General features: G+C 43.2%; 1 protein-coding gene across 2 annotated transcripts in view; it reads left to right on the top strand.

Annotated features, from left to right (window-relative positions):
* Nucleotides 1–260: 260 nt before the first annotated feature.
* Nucleotides 261–21,995, top strand: part of LOC125465879 (UV excision repair protein RAD23 homolog B-like) — a 56,295-nt gene continuing 34,560 nt past the window's right edge. Inside the window, exon 1 of one of the 2 annotated variants that reach the window (XM_048559824.2) lies at nt 261–416. In XM_048559824.2, coding sequence (XP_048415781.1) covers nt 351–416 — 66 coding nt within the window. In that variant the 5' untranslated portion in view covers nt 261–350. The remainder of the gene's footprint in view (nt 417–21,995) is intronic. The other variant, XM_048559823.2, reaches the window with a different exon arrangement.

The following is a 21,995-nucleotide window of genomic DNA, read 5'->3' as shown; positions in this document are numbered from 1 at the left end:
AAAAGTCAGTGCCAACGTTCCCAACGCGGCCTGCGATGACAGCAGTGAGCCATGTCAACTTCAACTCGGCGGACCTACCCAGCCCAACCATCTTTCCCATCACCAACATGGTGGCGACCACGTGTCCGAAGGGGCGGTACCAGAGTCACGCATGCGCACTCTGGACACAGCGGTCGCAGCTTTTCAGTCGGCTGATCGTCGATGACGCATCGACGTCGCGTCATCCCGACTCGGCGCCCTTAGCGTGATGACGCGGATTCTGGGCGCGAGCACGCTCCAGGGGCGCGCACGCTGACATTCCGAGTGACTGAGTGGCTGGAAGGGCTTAGACAGACCGAGAGCGGGAGACGATGCAGATCACGCTGAAGACCCTCCAACAGCAAACCTTCCGCATAGATATCGACTCCGAGCAGACGGTAAGTGTGCCTGCCTTGCACAACGCCAGTGCTTCCAGCCCGGACCGTTAGTTGGAGGGGGCTGTGAGAGAGATCGGATAAAGGCGACAGGAGACCGTGGCGGATTTGGAAACAGGCCGCGGGAGCGGACTGAAGAGCGGCGCCCTGGGGCCTAGCTCTGGAGGAGAAGCTGACACCCTTGCCGCTGATGCACGAGTGCAAGGCTAGCCTGCTCGCACCAGGCCTCTCCTTTTCCATCGTCTCCGCTTGGCACAGGTTGGGCTGCGGCCCTCGGAAACTCCGGCGATCTTTGCTGCACTAGGCCGCCCTTAGTCAGTATTGGTCCGGCCCTTCCCCCAACCCCCAGCTGGGGTTAATGGTTTCGCGGGATCATCCCACTCCGCCCTCGACACCTCCGGAATGGGATTGTTTACCCGATTGTCCCACCTTTACCAGCAAGATAACCGCTTTACTCGTTGCCTGTCGAAGCCTACACCTGCCAAGCAACCCTCGGGGTTTAAACTTTTTACCTTTGGTCGACTTAATCAACCCGTTTTTGTTGGTAAAACCCTTGTCACGGTGGTGGGCAGCGAATGGAAGAGGTAGGGATGATACATCAAAATTAGAAAGAGTAACATTAAACCTGCACTGGGATCGAACCCAAAACAACCATGACACAGCAGCGCAGAGTGGTTGTCAGTGTGAAGTGTGCGGGAGTAGTTAAGTCTGGGGCCTGGTACTTAGATGTCATTTTGTCTGTGAAATACTTTCCAAGAAATAATTGCACGCTCCTGCAGCCCAACATTTTTTTAAAAAAACCAAGCATAACTTCTGCTTAAATCATTGCTGAGCAAAACCGTTGGGGCACATTAACTCGTGTAAATCTTCACCGATTGTACAACCCGTCGTATTGAAAATAAACGTATTAAGTTATTTGGCTTTTGATGAAGTATTGTGCTCAGCTTTTTTGGGAGGGACCGGCTGTGAACGTATCAAGTTGCCCTTAACGGGCACTTTCTGTTTGGAAACTAACTGTTAATCTGTACTGACAGCATGTCGATTGTTTCATTTCTATAGTGGTGTGACTTTGTACAAATAGTGAGTAACATTTTAATTTCACGTAGAAATAAGTGGTAAAGAGAGCAAGTGTTGCAGGTGAGTAAATCAGTTTAGCATGCTAAAAGTTCAAAATGTGACCATATGGGGCAAAGAGATGTTAGTATAACCTTTTAAAACTTCTGGATTATTTTTATTGGTTTCAATGTGATGGGGAGGAAATGAATACCAGAAATGTGAACCATGTCAGAGTCAGTGGAGGCACTCAGCAAGTCCTTTGGATCTGTAAAGTGAAAACATTGAAGCCTGGAGGAGTGAGAATGAGTGGGGCATTACAGAAGTTAGATTGAAACTGATGTTTTTGAAATGTTTGAATTTGTAGCTAGACTGAACAGGCACATATGTTTTATTTTTTGTTAACACTGTTTGAGTCAATCTGTTACTCAAACAATTTGTTTATATAGATGCTTACAGGTGCCTATGGGAGGAGGTGTATAGTGGTAAAGTCAATGGTCTAATAATTTACAGAAACCCAGGTCAGTGTTTCTGTTGCACGGATTCAGATCTTGCAATCAAATCCCAATTTAAATTCAATTTTAAACATGTAGAATTCACAATTAGTCTCAGTCATAGGTTTTATGAAACTATAGAGTGTCATAAAAAATCTGGATCATTCCTTTTTTACGGAAGGAAATTTGCCATTGTTGTCTAATTTAGTGTATGTATGAGTCCAGACTCAGCAAATAAAAACCAAAAGAACGGTGGATGCTGTAAATCGGGAACAAAAACAGAAGTTGCTGAAAAAGCTCAGCAAGCCTGGCAGCATCTAAGAGAAATCAGAGTTAATATTTTGGGTCCGGTGAACAGTTTCAAGTCACCGGACCTGAAATGTTAACTCTGTTTTTCATATTCAAAATTGGATTGCTATTTTAAAAAAAGAAACATATGCAGCTTTCATGGGAGAATGACACTAAGGAGATTGCTCATGGCGAGAGCTGGTGCAGGAATGATGGGATTATTGTATGTTGTATTATTCAAGGATAATTATGCATTGATTGCAAATGGATGAATGGTGAAAGGTAATGGCTACTCATTCTCTTATGTTCAGTTTTTTTCAAACCTTCCCAGTGACTTAGCTAATAAGTAGACCATGAACCATTATTCAGTCAAGCACAGGTGACAGCCTTCTGTGGTTTATTCCCAGGCCTGTACTTTAGCTAATCAGACCTAGACCAAAATTTGGGGTCCTACTGTAATCTGTTTCTTGAACCCGAGGAAGGGGTTTCCTCGGTTGCTCAGCACCGTAACTCCTGGATGTTTGCATCCATGAACAGGATTGGGTCTGCTTTGATGTAGACTTGACATTATATGTGGATTTGAGAGGTCAGGTGACTGCTTAGTAAGGTACTTGTGTCTCTGGATTCATATCTCAGTAGGAGTTGGAGTTTGCCACCTGTGAAACTCAGCCCCAGCAAATACTGCCAGGAAAATTGGAGGTGTTTTAACTTATAATGTTGCCTCATTCTATTTGTGTATTCCCTTTTGACTATTGATCCTGTGCATGTTTTGTCCAGGCAAAATTAGTGATTACACATATTGTGAAAGTACTTCAAATAAAAATCTTCAGCTTTGACCAACTTCTGCAGTTATACTGCCATTTGAATGGAGTGGAGAAGGTTTGTGTAATGAGCAATTTCTGGGCATTTTTTAAAAATTGTATATTTTCACTGCAGTTTGGATTCTTCTTATTATATACCTGGCAATTCTGTCTCCGAATATCTTGATTTTTGAGCTCGCAAGTGCAGAGAGATATGTTTTTAGGATAAAGTTATCCTTGTCCATCACACCTTCAGACTGCAGAAGCATAGGTAACGTGTTCCCTCCATAGCAATGTTATTGTTACTGTAATTCAGGGTAATATGTGGGAGTGATACTTGAATGATTTAATTGTATCCATACCTTGGAAAGGGTTTTCCTGCTCCTGTGTACATAGTAATCAACTTTTATAAAATTAGACTGAGTTTGCGTAAATGAATCTAGAATATATCTATTTCTCTGTTTCACTGTACAGTGTAAATGAGGTAGTGCATCTTCATTCAACTCAAACTGACTTCCAGCTGCTTGTGCAATTAAGTTTTGCATTCAGGGTATCCTAGAGGAGCGATCTAATCCCTGTGCAGTGTAACGGATGTAAAGACCAGACATGTCTGTCTTTGGAAACTAAGCATCCATTCGGTATATATCTTGTGTGATATGTAGCCCACTGTTCACTTTAGAAGTTATGTAGTCAATTTGTTTCTCTTCCTGAGATGGATTTTTAAAAAAATTCAGGTTTAGCTTATTTACTGATTGGCTTGTACATAAGAATCTGAGGAGTTTCAATGATAGCACAATTTGCAGCTTCAGTTTGTGACCTAAGTGCTTCTTAGCCAATAAAGTATATCAGTCTGTCCTTCAAACCTGTTAGCGTAGTCACTTTTTGCAAAATGTCATCCCGTTTACCTCTCCATGGTTGCAATTCATGGTCCCATCTCCAAACACGTTTTTGCTTCAAAATCCAAATGCATGACCATCTTGCCTCATCCTCCCATGTTTGAAACCCATCTTTTGGGCTTTTACCTCTGCCACATTACCGCAATGCCTCATCAAGAGCACTGGTGGCAAAATAACCAATTGTTACTTGTGATCTTTGATCTGTTTGCATCTTTTGGCAGATCACCTTCCTGGATTGAAACTGCATTTGGTCAGAATATGTTCTTATCCACCTCCCATAGCTAGATAATAACCTGCAATAGCTTCTTGACTTCACTGTTACCCTTAATGTCCCTTGGCTTCCTTAGTAACATTATCTTTAAAAACAGTGTTATTTTCCCCTGTTAGGCTGATAGCCAACATTACTGAATTGCCATCTCTCCTCATCCCTCCATATCTTTAAATTATCATGTGGCTTAGTCAATGACCTTGATTATCAGAAACATAATTAAATATTGAGAAGATGAAATTAACTTCAGTCCCATTGCACACTTTGTTCCCTAGTTTGTTTCAGATTTCCAGCATCTGTCGTTTTGCTTTGATTTACGAGCTACTGACTCCATTCATCGAATGTTCAACGAGTGCTGGCAAACTTATTGTCACACATTTGAGCCTTGGATGTGTATCCAGTCACATCCATGCCATCACTAATATGCTTATTTATATCTAGCATTTGCTCATGTTCTGCCAGAGATGAAATTCTAATTCACTGTTGACAAGTATTTCAGTTCGTACCTTTTTGAAAGTGAGATTGTCCGCATTACTACTACCTGTGTCCTTGCTTACATCAGTTAGAGGTAAAGTCACTGTTGTCTTAGAGAACATTGGGGCTGCTGTTTCATCAAAAAGAAATGACTAATAGTGAGCTTAACGTGAGGGATGAAGTTGAAGGTAAGTCCTTCATGGTGACCTTAGTGGAGGAGAGGGTTGTTGTAAATTAGCTCAGTTGGCTGGGTATCTGGTTTGCGATGCAGAGTGATGTCAGCAGCGCGGGTTCAATTCCTGCTTCCTCTATCCACCTTTGATCCACCTCCGCCTCTCTCCCTGTTTATTTTCAGAACCCTCTTCCCATTTTCTGATGAAGGGTCCAGACCCGAAATGTCAGCTTTTGTGCTCCTAAGATGCTGCTTGGCCTGCTGTGTTCATCCAGCTGCACACTTTGTTGTCTTAGCCCTGAGGTTGCTGTCTTGCTTGCTGAGCTGGCTTGTTCTTTTCAGATGTTTTGTACTCGTGCTCGGTGACATCATCAGTAGAGCCTCTAATGAATCAATGTTATTCTACTATGCTTGGAATTTATACCGTTTGGTCCATTATGGGTTTGTACATGGGGTCCAATTCTATATTTTGGTGATTGCATTATGTGTGGAGAACGATGCCTCGAGGAATTTCCGTGCGTGTCTGTGTTTGGCTTGGGCTACTATTGTTCCAGTTAAACTGATGACCTTCATTGTCTGAGAGTACCAATATTAAGGGGAGTTTGTTGTGCTGTTTTGCTGCTGATGTTATCTAGCATGGTGACGAAACATCTGAACAAGAACAAGCCAGCTCGGAGAGTGTGTCAACAACCTCACCCACGACCTGAGCTACAGGTCTTTGCCAAAACTTTAAAAACCCTGCACTTGAGGCATGATAACCCTCAGATTAACCACCACCAGTTCTCTTTCTTTCTCTCCCCTCCCCCCTCACCCTATGGTCCTCTGAGACTTTGGGAGTTGTACTTGTACTTGCACCAGACTCCCAACTTGTTGACCTACACTGCCACCCTTGAAAGCAACTCCTTGAATTTAATTATTGCTTTCGAGATGTCGCTTCACCCAACCCCTTTTGTCTTTATAATCATTTTCAGTTATAGAACTTTTTGAAATATGAGCACATCTTCTATCCTGATGATTTGCGCATTATTATTAACTGATTCATCATTGGTGGCTATGCCATTAGCAGTTTGGACCCTAAACTGTGGAATTTCTTCCTTGAACCTTTCAACCCTTCCCCTACCTCTTTTTTTCCCCAAGTTTTCGATCATGTGCAGTATCTCTGTTTGTGGCTTGTTGTAAATTTGCTTTCTGTGGATCCTGTGAAGGTCCTTGGGAGTTTTTTTTAAATTATGCTGTAGACATTGTACAACTCCAACTTTGTATAAAATAAATGCTTTCTGAAGAAGGGTCTCAACCTGAAACGTCAAACTTTCCTGCTCCTCTGCTGCTTGGCCTGCTGTGTTCATCCAGCTTCACACCGTGTTATCTCAGATTCTCCAGCATTGGCAGTTCCTACTATCCCTAAAATAAATGCTGTTGTCTTTTGTTCTAATCTAGAAATGTAGCAGCCAATTTGCGCACACAATATTACAAACAGCAATGAGACAATGATCAGGTAATTTGTCTTGGTAATGTTATTTGAGAAGTAAATATTGAGAATATTGGATACTCAAGAGAATGATACAGGCCGGAGTCTAATTAAGGGATTTTGATATTGTATAGATATAGTAATGGACACCAGGGAGTGAGCTACAGGCTTTACTGTAAGCGGTTGTCAGAGCTATAGACTATATTCCATGGTTTGAGTAGCTGAACCTTCAGATTGGGTTGCAGCCTTGACTTTTTTAAGCCTTCTATTTCTGTGCTAATAGAGGCTGTTGAAACAGCTGTCAGTCTGCGTTGTGGGTGAGTTTGCAAAATTGTGTGAAATTATAAAACAGCAAGATTTACAAATTTCTTTATTGGTAATTTTACAAATATGTCAGAACATTGTTTAGCTGAGGAACTTTGCATTTTAACAGAGACTACTCAGGTCACCTATAAAAGTATTTCCAGAAGAACTCCTAAGATCAGTTGGTGTGCTACAGGATATTTTATGATGCTCACATCATCAAACACTTTTTTGATTTGTAAATAACTTTTTTTTGATGACATTGCATTGTTAGAAGAAATATATTAGGACTTCAGTGGTATCATGGGGTGGTTTTATGGTGTAGAATGGCCATGTGGAATATTATTAATTCAGTTAATCATAGTTGTGAGAGTTTCCAGTTGTGTGAAAGGTGGAGTAATTGAGTTTGAGCTTTCGCAACATGAGAAGAAGTTGTGTACCCCATCATGTCTGCACCGGTCAGCAAACATCCACGTATTCTAATCCCATTCTGCAGATCCTGACCCTCAGCCTTGTATGCTGTGGCATTTCAAGCACTCATCTGAATAGTTCTTTAATGCTTAGAGGATTCCAGCTTCCACCATATTGTCAGACAGAATTCCAGATACCTTCTTACCTTAAAACTGCCTTCTGGTTATTGACCCCTCTGCTTGGGCGAGGTTTCTCCCTATTTACCATGTCTGTGACTCTCAAAACTTAGCACACTTCAGTCAGATCCCTGCTTGGCTTTCTCAGCTCTAAAGAAAATAAATCCAACCTATCTAGTCTCCTTTCATAACTAGATTGCTCCAACCCAGACAACATCCTTGTGAATTTCTTTTGCACTCTGTCAAAGGGAATCACATCCCTCCCATAGTGTTATGAGCAGAACTGTGCACAGTACTGCAGGTGTGGCTGAACTAGCATTATAAACTGTTCCATCATAATCTCCTTGCTCTTGAATTCAGCAGTTTGACTCATTAAAAGGAAGTATTCCATCTGCCTACTAACCACGTTGAATGCAGCATGGCAGGTAGCTAATGATCAGTGGATATGCACGCCCAGGTCCTCCTCCTCTTCTGAACTTATAGCCCTACCGATTCAGTGTGGCTAGACTGCAGGTTTGTGATGCAGAGTGATGCCGGTAGTGTGGGTTCAGCTCCTGCATTGTTTGAGGTTGTCGTGAAGGACTTCCATTTTCCACCTCTTCCCCTTGCCTGAGATTAAGCCACCACCAGTTGTCTCGAATGAGAGTGTCTTATGGTCTGCTAAGACGATTGTAACTATGTTAACTTTTACTCCCTTGCCTTATTTTCCCAAAATACAACCCCTTATATTTTGCAGGATTAAAATTTAATTTATTATTGTTTTAAAATAAAATTAAAAATTCTCTGATGGGATATGGGCTTTGCTGACTGGCGAGCATTTGTTTCCAGTCCCTAGTTCCCAACTAAAAGGTGGTGGTGAGCAGCCTTCTTGAACCACTGTGATCAGTGTTGCCTAGGGAGGAAATTCCAGGATTTTGACCCAGTGGTGCTGTCCCTGTCTTTCTCGATGGATGTAATTGTTGGTTTGTAAGGTGATGTCCAAATATCTTTTGCAGCTTTCTGCAGTGCATCTTATAGATTGTATACACTGCTGCAATGGAGTGTCAGTGGTGGAGGGAGTGGACATTTGTGATTGTGGTGCCAGTCAAGTGCACTGCTTTGCCCTGGATGGTGTCAAGCTTCTTGTGGTGTTGGAGCTGCACTCATCCAGGCAACTGGGATGTATTCCATTGCACTCCTGATTTGTGCCGTGTAGATGGTGGGACAGGCTTTGAGGTGTTGAGAGATGAGTTACTCACCGCAGTATTTCAAGGCTGTAACCTGCAAGCACTGTACTTACGTGGTGAGTCCAACTGAGTTTCTGGTTACTGGTAAGTCCCAGGATGTTGATAGAGGAGGATTCAGGGATGGTAACACCTGTTGAATGTCAAGGAGCAGCAATAGATTATCTCCTATCGATTAGTATTTGTGTGGCACATAGGTTACTTGCCACTTGTAAGCTGAAGCCTAGATATACTCCAGGGTTGCTGCATTTGAAAGTGGACTGCTTCAATATTTGAAGACTGCGAATAGTGCTGAACATTGTGCAATCGTAATGAACATTCCCACCTCCGACCTTTATGATGGAGGGAAGGTCATTGATGGTTGGGCCGAGGACACTACCCTGAGGAACTCCTGCGGAGATGTCCTGGACCTGAGATGATTGACCTCCCACAACCATGACCGTCTTCCTATGTGCCAGGTATGATTCCAACCACTGGAACATTTGCCCCTGAAACCCATTGATTCCAGTTTTGCTACCCTGAGGAACTCCTCTAGGCCTGTCCTAGAGCTGAGATGACTGACCTCCAAGAACTGCAACCATCTTCCTATGACTCTAACCAGTGGACTCTCTTTCACTGATACCCATTGATTCCAGTTTTGTTAGGGCTCCTTGATGCCATACTTGGTCATGTTTGAGTTAAGGGGGTGTTAGTGATTAGGTTGTTGCTAAGGAGCCTTGTGGTGCTTGTTTGCACTGTTAATAAGACTGCCTATCACTTTACTGATGATCGAGAGCAGTCAGTTGGCTAGTTTGGGTTTGTCCTTTTTTTTTCTCTCTGCTCAGGATGCACCTGGGCACAGAAGGTGCATGAAGGAGGGTATTCTTAGGGCAGCGTGGTGGCTCAGTGGTTAGCACTGCTGCCTCAAAGCAAGGGACCCCGATTCAATTCCATCTTTGGGCAGCTGTCTGTGTGAAGTTTGTACATTCTCTCCTTGTGTCTGCATGAGTTTCCTCCGGGTACTCCGGTTTCCTCCCACAGTCCATGGAAGTGCAAGTTAGGTGGTTTGTCTTGGCAAATACAAGGTTACAGAGATGAGATAGGGTAGGGGCGTGGGTCTGGGTGGAATACTATTCAGAGGTTCATTGTGGACTCAATAGACCAAATGGCCTACTTCCACATTGAATCTTGTGATTCCCTACAGTGTGAAGGAGAGACATCATCTTCATAAGGACTATGCAATGGCCACTCTTACTAATACTGTCAGAGATGGATATCTAATTAGACCATCTAAGGATTTCTTCCTTGTTATTTACCTACTATCAATTTTTGTCTTAACTGTGAACTTACTGATCATACTTCCTCTGTTTATATATCGATCATTAATGTGCACATCAAACCAAAGGACCTAGCGCTGAGCTGTGTGGTATGCCACTGGACATGGGCTTTTAATATCAAAACATTCTTTGACCATCACCAACTGCTTCCTATTTCTAAGCCAGTTTCAGATCCAGATTGTTGTGGATACCCTAGCCTCTTGTCGTCTTATGGTCTCACTTAGCAGATTTGTTGTCAGAAGTCTTACTGAAATCCATGTAGACTACATCAACTGCACTATCCTGATCTACACACCTAGACACTACCTGGAAAAATTAAATCAGATTTGTTAACCTGATCTCCCTCTTGCAAAGTCATTCTGATTGTCCTTTATTAAACCTTGCATCTCCCAAGGGGAGAGAGATTCTGTCCCTTGGAACTGTTTTCAATAATTTCTCTACCACAGATATTAGGCAAACTACAGGTCAGTGAATCTGTCACCTGTCTTGAACAATAGTACCACATTACCTGTCCTCTATGGCATCCTCTCCTGTGGCCAGAGAGAATTTGAAAATTCATGTTTTAGCCCCTGCAGTCTCTTTGCTTGGCTTCCCACAGCAGCCTTAGATACATCTCACATGGGCGTGAGGATTTAGCCATCTTTCAAGGCTGCTAAAAATGTTAATACCCCCTACCCCTCGATCCAAATTTGTTGAAGTATTTAGAAGGGCCCTCTCTGATTTCTAAACATTGTCCTTCTCTATTGTGAATCCAGATGTAAAGTACTTGCCACTTTGGTGATTGTTCTGTTGTTGTAATACACTTTTGAGGCTCCTTTGGATTTTGCTTAACATTAGCCACCAGTGTTTTTTAAGGTCCTTTGTTTGTTCTCCAATTTATTTTGTATGCAAATTCCTGCACTTTCTATATTCTTCCTTGGGCGTCTGTTGTTTGAGCCTTTTGGTATCTACGATCAGATTCCCTTCTCTTTTTTTAAAAAGTCTCGTACATCCCTTGACTTTCAGCGTTTTCTGCACTTGTTAATCCCACCCTTCACCTTTTCTGGGAACATGCTGGCCATGCACTGTTACTACAGTATTACCTTTTTGTATCCCACTGCCCAGTGGATTTTCTCGTAAATTGCTGCTCCCAGTGCACATGAGTCAGATCCTGCCTTATTATTAAAACTGCCACCCCTCAAAAAAATTCAGAGCTGTCATTTCCAGTCTCTTTGACCTTATCCATAATTACCTTTTAATTCTTATGGAATTATGCTCATTATCACTGACATGGTGTCCTGTAGCCAGATCAGCCACTCGCCTGGCTTTGTTCCCTAAAATTAGGCCCAGCACTGCCCCCTGAGTTGTAGGATTTTAAGTTCTGGCTTAAAAGCTCTGCTGGACATATTTTAAGAATTCTTGGTTGCTCTAAGCCTTTCACACTTTTACTATCTCAGTTGATATTGATGAAGTTGAAATCCTCTAGAATACCCATCCTTTGTAACTAAGAACAGATATTGAGAGGCTGTTGTAGCCAAGAAGGTACTTGGGTCAATTTGTAAAGATTGCATTGTAATTTAAGTAACCAGTTATTTAGGAATTACCAGCAAAACATTTTGAGAGGGGCTGTGGTAAGGTGCAAGTATTGCTGGTTGGTATAAGTGTGGGCTTGGAATATTACTGAGTTTTGGTGGGAAAGGCAAGCAAGGGAAGAATCTTTTGTCTTCGAGTGTAAAGGAGCAGCGATAGCAGTCAGGGCAGTGGTGTGCTCCTCCTGCCAGATGTGGGAAATCAAGGAGCAGTCTGGTGTCCTTGACAACTATGTCTGCAGGAAATGTGACAGGCTGCAGCTCTTCACAGACCATGTAGTTTGGTTGGCGTGGCAGTTGGACACAACAGGGTAGAGAGTGTGATAGATACTACCTACGGGGAGCTGGGCACACTGTAGGTTCACTCAGATGACCACCAGGCAAGGCAGGCAGTGCAGGAGTCTCCTGTGGTTATTTCCTTCTCTAACAGGTGTACGAAATGCTGTTGGGGGATAGCCTCCTGGAGTTGGGGGAGGTATAACAGCAGCAGCCAGGCCTGTAGCACCACAACTGGCTCTACTGTAGAGCAAGGATGGGCAAAGTCCAAGTGGTAGGAGACTCGCTAGGTAGGGGCACAGACAGGCATTTCTGTGGTTGTATTTGAGACTCCAGAATGCTGTGTTGCCTCCCTGGTGCCAGGGTCGATGACACCCCTGAGCGGTTGCATGAAATTCATTAGGGGGTGGGTGAGCAGCCAGAGGTGGTTGCCATATTAGTACCAATGACATAAGTAGAAAGAGGGTTGAGATCCTGTGAGTGAGTAAAAGGAGCCGAAAAGCAGGACCTCGAGGGTGGTAAATTCTGGATTACTACCGGTGCCAGGTTCTTGTGAGGCAAGAAATAGAAAGATAGAACAGATGAATGTTTAGCTAAGGAAGTGGTGTGGAGGGCAGGGTTGCAGGTTCTTGGATCATCGAGACCTCTCCTGGGACAAGGATGACCTCTACAACAGGTACAGGTTGTACCTAAACTGGAGGGAAACCAATTCCCTTGCGGGGAGGTTTGCTAGTGCTACTTGGGAGGTTTTAAACTAGAATGGCAGGGTGCTGGGAACCAGAGCAGCAGGTTAGCAAGGGGAGGAGTTAAATGGAACCTAGATGTTTGGGCCAGTAGGTCTGAAAGGAAGGACAGGCAAATATAGGTAAATGGATGGGATGGGGCTGATGGACTGACGTATGTTTATTTTGCAAGGAGTATTATGGGTAAGGTGGATAAGCTTTGGGACTGAATCAGTACATGGGACTGTTAGAGACTTAAATGAGAGCAGGACTGGCTGCTTAACGTTCCAGGGCTTTGTTGTTTTAGATGAGATAGTGAGGGACGTAAAAGAGGTGGAAGAGCTGCATTACTAATCGGGGAGAATTTCACATTTGCACTCGAGGACATGCTGGAGGGCTCATCCACTGAGGCAAAATGGATAGAGCTCAGAAATAAGATGGGTGTAATTAATCTGATAGGATTATACAATACCACTCCACCCCAAAGAAAAAGCCACTGAGATGTTGAGGAACAAATATGTAGGCAGATTATTGGAAAGATGCAGTAACCACAGGATTGTTGCAGTGGATGACTTTCCCAAAATTGGCTGGGACTGCCTTAGAGCGAGAAGCTTGGATGGGGCAAAATATAGTTGCATCCAAGAAGATTTCTTGAAACAGTATGTGGATTGTCCAACTAGAAGAGGGGCTATACTAGATGTTGTGTTGGCCAATGAGCCTTCCCTTTCAGTGGAAGGCATTTGGGAAATAGTGATCACAACTTCTTAAGTTTTAAGAACAAAAACAAAGTTGCTGGAAAAGCTCAGCAGGTCTGGCAGCATCTGTGAAGGAGAAAACAGTGTTAACGTTTTGGTTCTGGTGACCCTTCCTCAGAACTGATGGTGGCAGGGAAAATGTCAGTTTCCATGCAGGAAATAGGGAGGTGGGTGGGGTAGGGAGTAAACCATAGGATAGACCCCAAAGAGAGAGAGAGGAGACAGTTGGACAAACAAAGGAGTTGCGAACAATCAGGCTGGGAGGGTGAGTAGTTGTTAATGGAGTCCGTTAGTGACTAACAACAGTGGGTGTGTAGTGGCAGGCTATGTGGTAACAAGGCTTGGTGTGTGGGGTGGAGGGCTGGGGTATGGGAGAGTGTAGGCCCTAAAATTATTGAACTTAATATTGAGTCTGGACGGCTGTAGGGTCCCCTAGCGGAAAGTGTAGTGTTGTTCCTCCAGCTTGCATTGTGCTTAACTGGAACACTGCAGCAAGCCAGAGACACAGATGTTGGCCAGGGACCAAGGTGTTGCATTGAAGGTAGTTCAAGGACTTTTTTGTGAGCAGAACTTGGACGTTCTGTGAAGCTGTTGCCCAGTCTACACTTCGTTTCCCCAATGTAGAGGAGACCACATTGTGAGCAGTGAATGTACTAGACTAGATTCTTGGAAGTGCAGGTGAAGTGTTGCTTCACCTGGAGGGTATGTTTGAGCCCTTGGATTCTGGGGAGGCAGGTGTTGCACCTTCAGTTACAGGGGAAGGTGCCGAAGGACTGTGGGGAGGTGTTGGGGGTGATGGAAGTGCGGATCAGGGTGTCCCAGAGGGAATAGTCACTGCGGATGGTGGACAAGGGAGGGGAGAGGAATATGTCTGGTGGTGGCATCTTGCTGGAGGTGGCAGAAATGGCGTCTGATGATCTTCTGGATGTGGATGCTGGTGGGATTGTAGGTAAGGGTAAGGGGAACCCTATCTCTGTGGGAGGGAAGAGAGGGGGTAAGGGCTGAAGTGCAGGAGCTGGTTGAGGGCCCTGTTGACAACGGAGCTGGGGAATCCTCGGTTGAGGAAGAACGTGGACATTTCGGAGGCTCCCCTTGTTGAAATTGGCCTCATCTGAACATTTGTGATGGAGATAGAGGAACTGAGAGAATGGGATGGAGTCTTTAAAGTTTTAAGTCCTTAAGTTTTATGATCACTAGGAATAAGGATAGGTTGGGACCTTGTGGCCAGGTGCTAAATCGGGGGAGAACAAATTTTTTGTCAGAATTGGGCAGGAGCTAAGGAGAGTTGATTGGGAACAGCTGTTATGAGGCAAGTCCACATCTGTGGGAATTATTTAAAGACATGCTGATCAGCGTTCAGGAGGAAGGACGAGGATGGAAAAGTAAGAGACCCCGGATAACGAGGGGGTTGTGAATTTAGTCAAAAGCGGGGACAAAGCAGATGTAAAGTTTTTAGGAAGCTAAAAATCACACAGGGCCCATGAGAAACATAAGGAAAGCAGGCAAAAACTCAGACAAGGGGTTAGGAGAGCAAGGAGGGATCATGAAATTACCATTGGCAAGTAGGGTTAAAGAGAATCCCAAGGCATTCTGTACGTTAAAAACAAGGATAATTAGAGCGGGGGTTGGTCCAGTCAAAGATAGAGGAGGGAACTTGTGCTTCCAGGTAGAAGATCTGGGTGAGATCCTAAATGAGTACTTTGTGTTGGTATTCGCCCAGGATAAGCTCGTGAAGGATAATGAGATTAGCGTAGAGTATGGTAATATGCTAAGGAATTTTCAGATCCAGAAAGAGGCGGTGTTGGGCCTCTTGAAGAGCATTAAGGTGGGTAAGTCCTCAGGGCGCAATGGTATCTACACCAGCTTGTTGAGAGAGGCAAGAGATGAGGTTGTTCAGGCCTTGACAAAGATCTTTGTATCCTCACTAGCCACTGGAGAGGTCCTGGAGGATTGGTGAATAGCTAATATTGCTCCTCTGTTCAAGAAGGGAATTAGGGGTAATCCAGGAAACTATAAACCGGTAGGTCTCACTTTGGTGGTTGGGAAGCTATTGGACAGAGTTCTTAGGGGTAGGATTTATGCGCAGTTGGAAAGGCATTGCCTAATTATGGGCAGATCACGTCTCACTAACTTGATTTTTTTTGATGAGGATAGAGCATTGGATGTTGCCTACGTGAATTTTAATAGGGCTTTTAACAAGATTCCTCATGGCAGGCTCATCCGTCCAGAAGAATAAGATGCATGGGATCCATCGTGACTCAGCTACTTGGATTCGGAATTGGCTTGCCCATAAAAGGCAGAGGGTAGTGGTGGAAGGGTGTTTTTCTGGCTGGAGATTCATGATTCATTCTCTGATACGCAGGGATCCATGCAGGGACCTCTGTTTTTTGTGATATAGAAATGACTTGGATGAAAATGTAGATGGGTAAGTTTGCAAGTGACACAAGAATTGGTGGAGTTGCAGATAGTGTTGAAGGTTGTCAAAGGATACAGTGAGGTCAGTGGATGGGTGGAATAATGGCAGAAGGAATTTAATCTGGATGAGTTGTGGTGCTGCACGTGAGAAATCAAATGTTAAGGAAAAGTATACTGTTAATAGCAGGACCCTGAACAGCAGTGATGTACGCAGGGATCTTGGGTTCCTGATGTATAGCTCCCTAAAAGTGGCAACACAAGTGATAAGGTGGTGAAGAAGGCTTATGGCATGGCTTGCAATTATTGGTTGGGGAATTAAGTGCAAGAATCAGGATATCATTGTTGCAGCTTTCTAAGACTTTGGTTAGACCACACTTGGAGTATTGTGTTTAGTTCTGGTTGCCACATTACAGGAAGGATGTGGAAGCTTTGGAGGTGGTGCATAACAGGTTTACCAGGATGCTGCCTGGATTAGCAGGTATGAGCTAGAAGAAGAGACTAGAAAAACTAGGTTTGTTTTCTCTGGAGTGGCGGAAGGTGAGGGGAGACTTGATAAAAGTCTATAAAAATATGAGAAGCATAGATAATTGCCTGTTAGAATCTTTTCCCCACAGTTACAATGTCTAACACTATGTGGCATGCATTTAAGGTGATGGGGGAAAGTTCACAGGAGATGTGAGAAGTTTTTTTTACACTGAGATTGCTGGGTGACTGGAACCTGCTGCCAGTGTGGTGGTGGAGACATGTACGATCGGGGTGTTAAAGGGGCTTTAGATAAGCACGTGAATATGCAAGGCATGATGGGCTATGGACCAGGTAGAAGGGATTAGTTTAAACCAGCACAGTGTTGTGTGCTGTGCAGTTCTGTGTTCAATGTTCTATTATTTGTACACTTCTGAGATTTGCATCCCATCTGACTTCTTTTATAAGCATAAATAATGAGTGGTTAGGAAGCGTAGGGCCAGTTCGAGATCAAAAGGGATATTTACATGCAAAGGAAGGGGTCATGGAGAAGGTGTTAAATGAATACTTTGCAAAAGTCTTCACAAAATGGTAGATGCTGTTCAGGCCATGGTGACAAATGAGGAAACTCTGTCATTGGAAGTATTCAAAATTTTTAAGAAGGAAGAATTCTTGTACAAGTTGTCGACAAAGCCCGGAGACCGAATGAAATGTATCCAATTATTCTTGAAGGAAGTGAGTGTTGAAATTGGTGGGGTTGGCTGGGTGGGGTGGCACTCTGGTCATAATCTTTCAATCATTCCCTGAGCTTAGGGTGCGAATAGACTGGAGAATTGCAAATGTAATGGTCTTGTTCATTGCTCAAGAAGGTTTGGCAAGATAATCCCAGGAATTATAGACCAGCCAGTTTAACTTTGGTGGTAGGGAGGCTTCTAGAAATGATTATTTGGGATAGAATTAGTCGTCACATGGAAAAAGGTGTGGAGTTGATGAGCTGGAGCCTGACGCTTCAAATGCTGCAACACGTCAAGGAGGGGAGAGTTACCTGTGTTTCAGGAGGCATTTTAAACCCCTTGGATTAGCTACAATGAATTTGGTAAGTGGCCAGAATCAGGAGAATTTGACTTGAAACAAGCCAGCTAGAAGGATCCAGGAGGCAGTGCTGAAGGAGCCTTGGCCATTGAACTTATACAGGTTTCAAATTCTTGCTCCCAGTGTGGATGAGAGTGGGGTCTCTAGGAAGGATGAGCAAACTAACCATAGCATTGTAGTATAGGGAGCCATTCAAGAGTGGGGAGAAAAGATGCATGTAGTTGTAATTGGGTGTAGTATAGTTGTGGGTATAAACACGGTTCTCACTGACCAGGATCGAGAGGCTTGAAGGCAGTGTTGCTTGCCTTGTACCCCTATTCAGGATAGCTCATCCAGGTTGCAGAGAAACTTGGAGTGGCAGGGGAAAATCCATTCGTCATGGTCCATGTAGGGATCAATGACTTGGGTAGAAAGAGGAAAGAGGTTCAGCTGAGGGAAGATGAATAGCTAGGGTTGACTGGGTGAATATAGATAGGATGCTTTTCTGGCCAGTGACTTGAGAACTAGGACCATAATTCCTTCCCTGTGACAAGAAGGAATTTAATCCTTGAGAATGATGACCCTCTAGAATTCTCCACTCAGGGTACACGATTAGCCATGACCTAAAAAGCAGAGCAGGCACAATGGCTATTTCTGTTCTTGTGTTTATGGAATCTGATTCAATCACTATTTCTGTTAGGGTAGCTAGAAGATGGAATCTCCCCTTTTTTTAAAAAAAGAAGGAATCATTTAACCTTTATTGATAGTTTAAGTAGGGAATATTACACACAAATCTTTCTGCAGAAATCTTTTTGATTTTAGAAAATTTCAAATGGAGACACTTCACCTTTCCCTCCTAAGATAAAACGTAGCACTGAAGCCTTTGAATGTGTTACTAACTAAAAGAGCATGCATAACGAGTTCAGTGCCTTTTTCATTTCAGTTTGAAAGTGGCCAGATGCCCATATCTACAGTGTGTTCATGTTGATGGAGGAGGCATTTCAAGTTAGATATTTTTGGTCAGGAGAGCAGCAGTATAGTCCATTTCATCTTCAGTAACTTTGGAGTGTGACTGGGGTGAATTAGATGTGGTTGCTTGTAATAGCTGTTCGTCACTTGTCAAAAGTGCAAGTGTGAACATCAGATACAGACGAGACCAGTCTGATTGGATTCGTTTCTCGTCCAGTTGGTGTGCTGACATTGGCTAAGTGCTCAAACTATGTGGCTCCTGTGAAACTGTTGGAGTGAAGAGTCATAACTTCAGAGCTGGGAAATGAATAACTTCGAGTGTCTACAAACACTTGCTGGGTAGAGGACCAGTTGGTTCTTTGCTATCTGTTTTCTGGAGAGCAGGCACTGCTATGGGATAGATTCCAAAGATACTTCTGCTTGAGCTTAAGTTCAGCTTGCCTTTTTCACAGCACAAGACAACATTTGTTATAAGTCACATGTGGTGTGCTGGAAAGTTTGAACAGTTCAGGCAGTGTCTGTGGTGAGAAACAGAGTTGACGTTTCAGTCCGCTAGCGTTTCAGCAAAACAGAAGAAAAAGAGACACTGTTTAACAGTTTTTTAAAAAGTTTTATTTTAAGAGTAGAGATCAGCAAAACAGGGAGGTAAAAGAGTAAGAGAATAAAAACATCCGCAAAATGGAGGTAGAGGTTGTGATCTAAAGTTGTTGAATTTGATGTTGAGTTCAGAAAGTTGGAAAATGCAAATTTTAAAGCTAAAATGGTGTTCCTTAAGGATAACACAGCATGGAGCTGGACGAGCAGAGCGGACCCTTGGGGTCCCAACCCAAAATGTCAACTCTTCTGCTCCTCTGATGCTGCCTGGCCTGTTGTGTTCTTCCAGCGCCACACTGTGCTATCTCTGACTCCAGCATCTGCAGTTCTTAATATCTCATGGTGTTCCTCAAGCTTGTGTTATGCCTTATGGGAATACTACAGCAGATGCTGGACAGAAAAGTCAGCATATTAGCAAGGTTGAGAACTAAATAGACAAATAACAAGAACCTTGGAGTTGTGCTTATGGACAAAACTGAGGTGTTTCTCAAGGTAGTTACCTTGTTTGTGTTTGGTCAGCCTGTTATAGAGGAGACCACATTGTGAACATTGAATACAGTATACTAAATTGAAAGAAGTACAAGTAACTCAGTGCTTTACCTGAAGTAGTGCTTGGGCCTTTGACAGTGGGAGGGAGAAGTTGCAGCACTTACAGGAACGCAAAGGTGTCATAAGGAAGGGAGGGAGTGTTAGGGTGACTGAGGAATTGACAAGGGTGTTACAGGAGGAGTGTGGTCCCTTTCGGAATGCTGAGAAGGGAAAGCAGGTGTGCAAAATGAATGAAATTTATTTTCATTGTATTCATTGCACTCTTGTATTATGAGCATTTTTGTTTAAACCACCCTGTCACAAGTCATCCTCGATCATTTTGTCCATCCAAATCCCCTCTAAATCTTGCTGACTTAAAAACTCAACATTTCGTCAGAACTGGAGAAATAGAATGGTCATTGGACTGAAACATTATCTAACTCTGCTTCTGTCCAAAAATGCTGCTTGGCTTGCTGAGTTTTTTCAACATGGTTCTGATTTTAGATTTCCAGCTGGATTAAAAACAATTTTTTTTCCTTTTGGTCTTCAGGGGCTAGTTTTTCTGTCTCACTAACACCTTCATAAGATGATGCAGTTAGTTGGTCAGAATAACTTATGGCTTTAAGTTGTATATGGGTCTGCTGTTGTTTGCTATTTATAAGACTATTTGGATGATATGGGAAGCATGGTTGGTAAGTTTGTAGATGACACTAAAATTGGTGGTATAGTAGACAATGAAGAAGGTTATCTCAGAGTACAACAGGACTTTATCAACCGGGCCAATGGGAGATAGAATTTAATTTAGGTAAATGCGAGGTGTTGCATTTTGGGGAAGCGGACAAAGGCAGCACTTACATAGCTAATAGTAGGGCCCAGAGTAGTGTTGTCGATCAAAGACCTAGGGGATCCTTGGAAGTGCACCATGGGGAGACAGTGATGCAAAGGGTGTTTGGTGCACTTGCCTTCATTGGTCAAAACATTGAGTATAGGAGTTGGGATGTCACTTTTGAGATTGTACAGGATGTTGAAGAGATCTCTTTTGGAGTAGTGTGTACAGTTCTGGTCACCCTACTGTAGGAAGGATGTTATTAAATTTACAAGGATAAGGATGGTACTGGGACAAGAGGGTTTCAGTTAACGGAGAGGCTGGATAGGCTGGTATGTTTTTCCGGAACGTAGGAGGCTGAGGAGTGACCTCTTAGCAATTTATAAAATCATGAGATAAGGTCAGTAGCAAAGATCTTTTCCCTAGGACTGGGGAGTTCAGAACAAGGGGCATAGGTTTAAGGTGAGAGGGAAAAGATTCAAAAGGGCCCTAATGGGCAACTTTTTCAGAGGGTCGTTCGTATGTGGAATGAACAGCCAGAGTAAGTGATAGATGCAGATACAGTTAGAACATTTAAAAGATCTGGACAGCTACGTGAATAGAGATAGTAGGAACTGCAGATGCTGGAGAATCTGAGATAACAAGGTGTAGAGCTGGATGAACACAGCAGGCCAAACAGCATCAGAGGAGCAGGAAGGCTGACATTTCAGGCCTAGACTCTTCTTCAGCCACGAAATGTCAGCCTTCCTGCTCCTCTGATACTGCCTGGCCTGCTGTGTTTGGCCAGCTCAACACCTTGTTACCTCAGCCACATGAATAGGAAAGGTTTAAAGAGATAAAGGCCAAATGCAGGCAAATTGGTCTAATTTAGTTTGGGAAACCTGGTCAGTATGGACGAATTGCACCAAATGGTTTCTGTGCTGTGACTCTGTTTTAGATTCTCTTAGAAGCAATCAATCAATACCTACAATAATTCTCAATGTTTCATTAAATTTAAACAATGATAATTTAGACAGGGAAAGCATTAATTAAGCATAATCTCAGTATTTAAATCTGCATAGAACAACAAATGAGTTAGCAATAAATGCTTTCTTTAAAACAATATATTACTTGCACACTTCTAAGCACAAAAGACAGTCACCTTAAACCTAATTTTCACAGATTGGCAAGGTCATAGCTAAACTGTTGCATGACTGCCTATAGCCACTGTACCTTAAGTAATTCATAGTGTGCAAGATGCTTTGAGATGTGATAACACAAATGTTTATTTTTCATTAAATAGTTTAATATGCAGCTGACATTGTTAATTACAGTCGCATCCATTCCATTTCTCCCCCATAAAAATTTGAATGGGATAATTTTCATTAATGTGCAGGGACTTCATTACCCCGCATTTCTTATTCCCATTTAGTTGAGTATTCATTTGCAAAGTTTCAAACCATTTTTTTCCCTTTAAAAGCCCTCCTCAGCCTTTGTAGCCCTCTTGCTCCAGCTCACCTTTTGCCTGGTGCTGATGAGGTTCACTGAATCTAATCAGCAGCAAGCATTCGAGAATACTGGTCTGTGATTCAAGGAGTGGCTCCTCACTGTCTTTGCATCATAATTATGGGGTTGACCTCTCTCTGGTTGTCTTTTGGGCAGAGTTTTCACAGGTGCCTCTGTGTTTTGAGTGTTGATTTTCAGCATGTCCAGTACTTTGCTTCTGTAACTTGTTCTCGACAGTGATAGCAGTACAGCATTGTATCCCTTTGTCTTAATCACCTACGCTCGAGTTCATCTAGGACAATCTCCTTTATCACTTCAGTGGGTTAATTCCACTCCTGAATTGCTTATTTACCAGTGACAGTGTTTGCCGTAGACCTTGTTTAAATTCCTTCCTCAGCCCTGTTAATTTCCTTATCTACCTATTGTCCTTTATTGATACATACTGATGTTGAATCAACTTCTGCATCACCACTTGCCACAATGGGGGCCATACCCCAGGCCATGAGCTGATGCACTTTGTGGGCCTGGAACTCGGATAGCAGCGGCCTTTAGAGCTCTCCTTTCATAGA

Source organism: Stegostoma tigrinum, chromosome 30 (assembly GCF_030684315.1).
Source record: "Stegostoma tigrinum isolate sSteTig4 chromosome 30, sSteTig4.hap1, whole genome shotgun sequence".
NCBI lineage: Eukaryota > Metazoa > Chordata > Chondrichthyes > Orectolobiformes > Stegostomatidae > Stegostoma > Stegostoma tigrinum.
The sequence above is the reverse complement of the archived record's forward strand: the minus strand, read 5'-3'. Positions and strand labels throughout refer to the sequence as shown.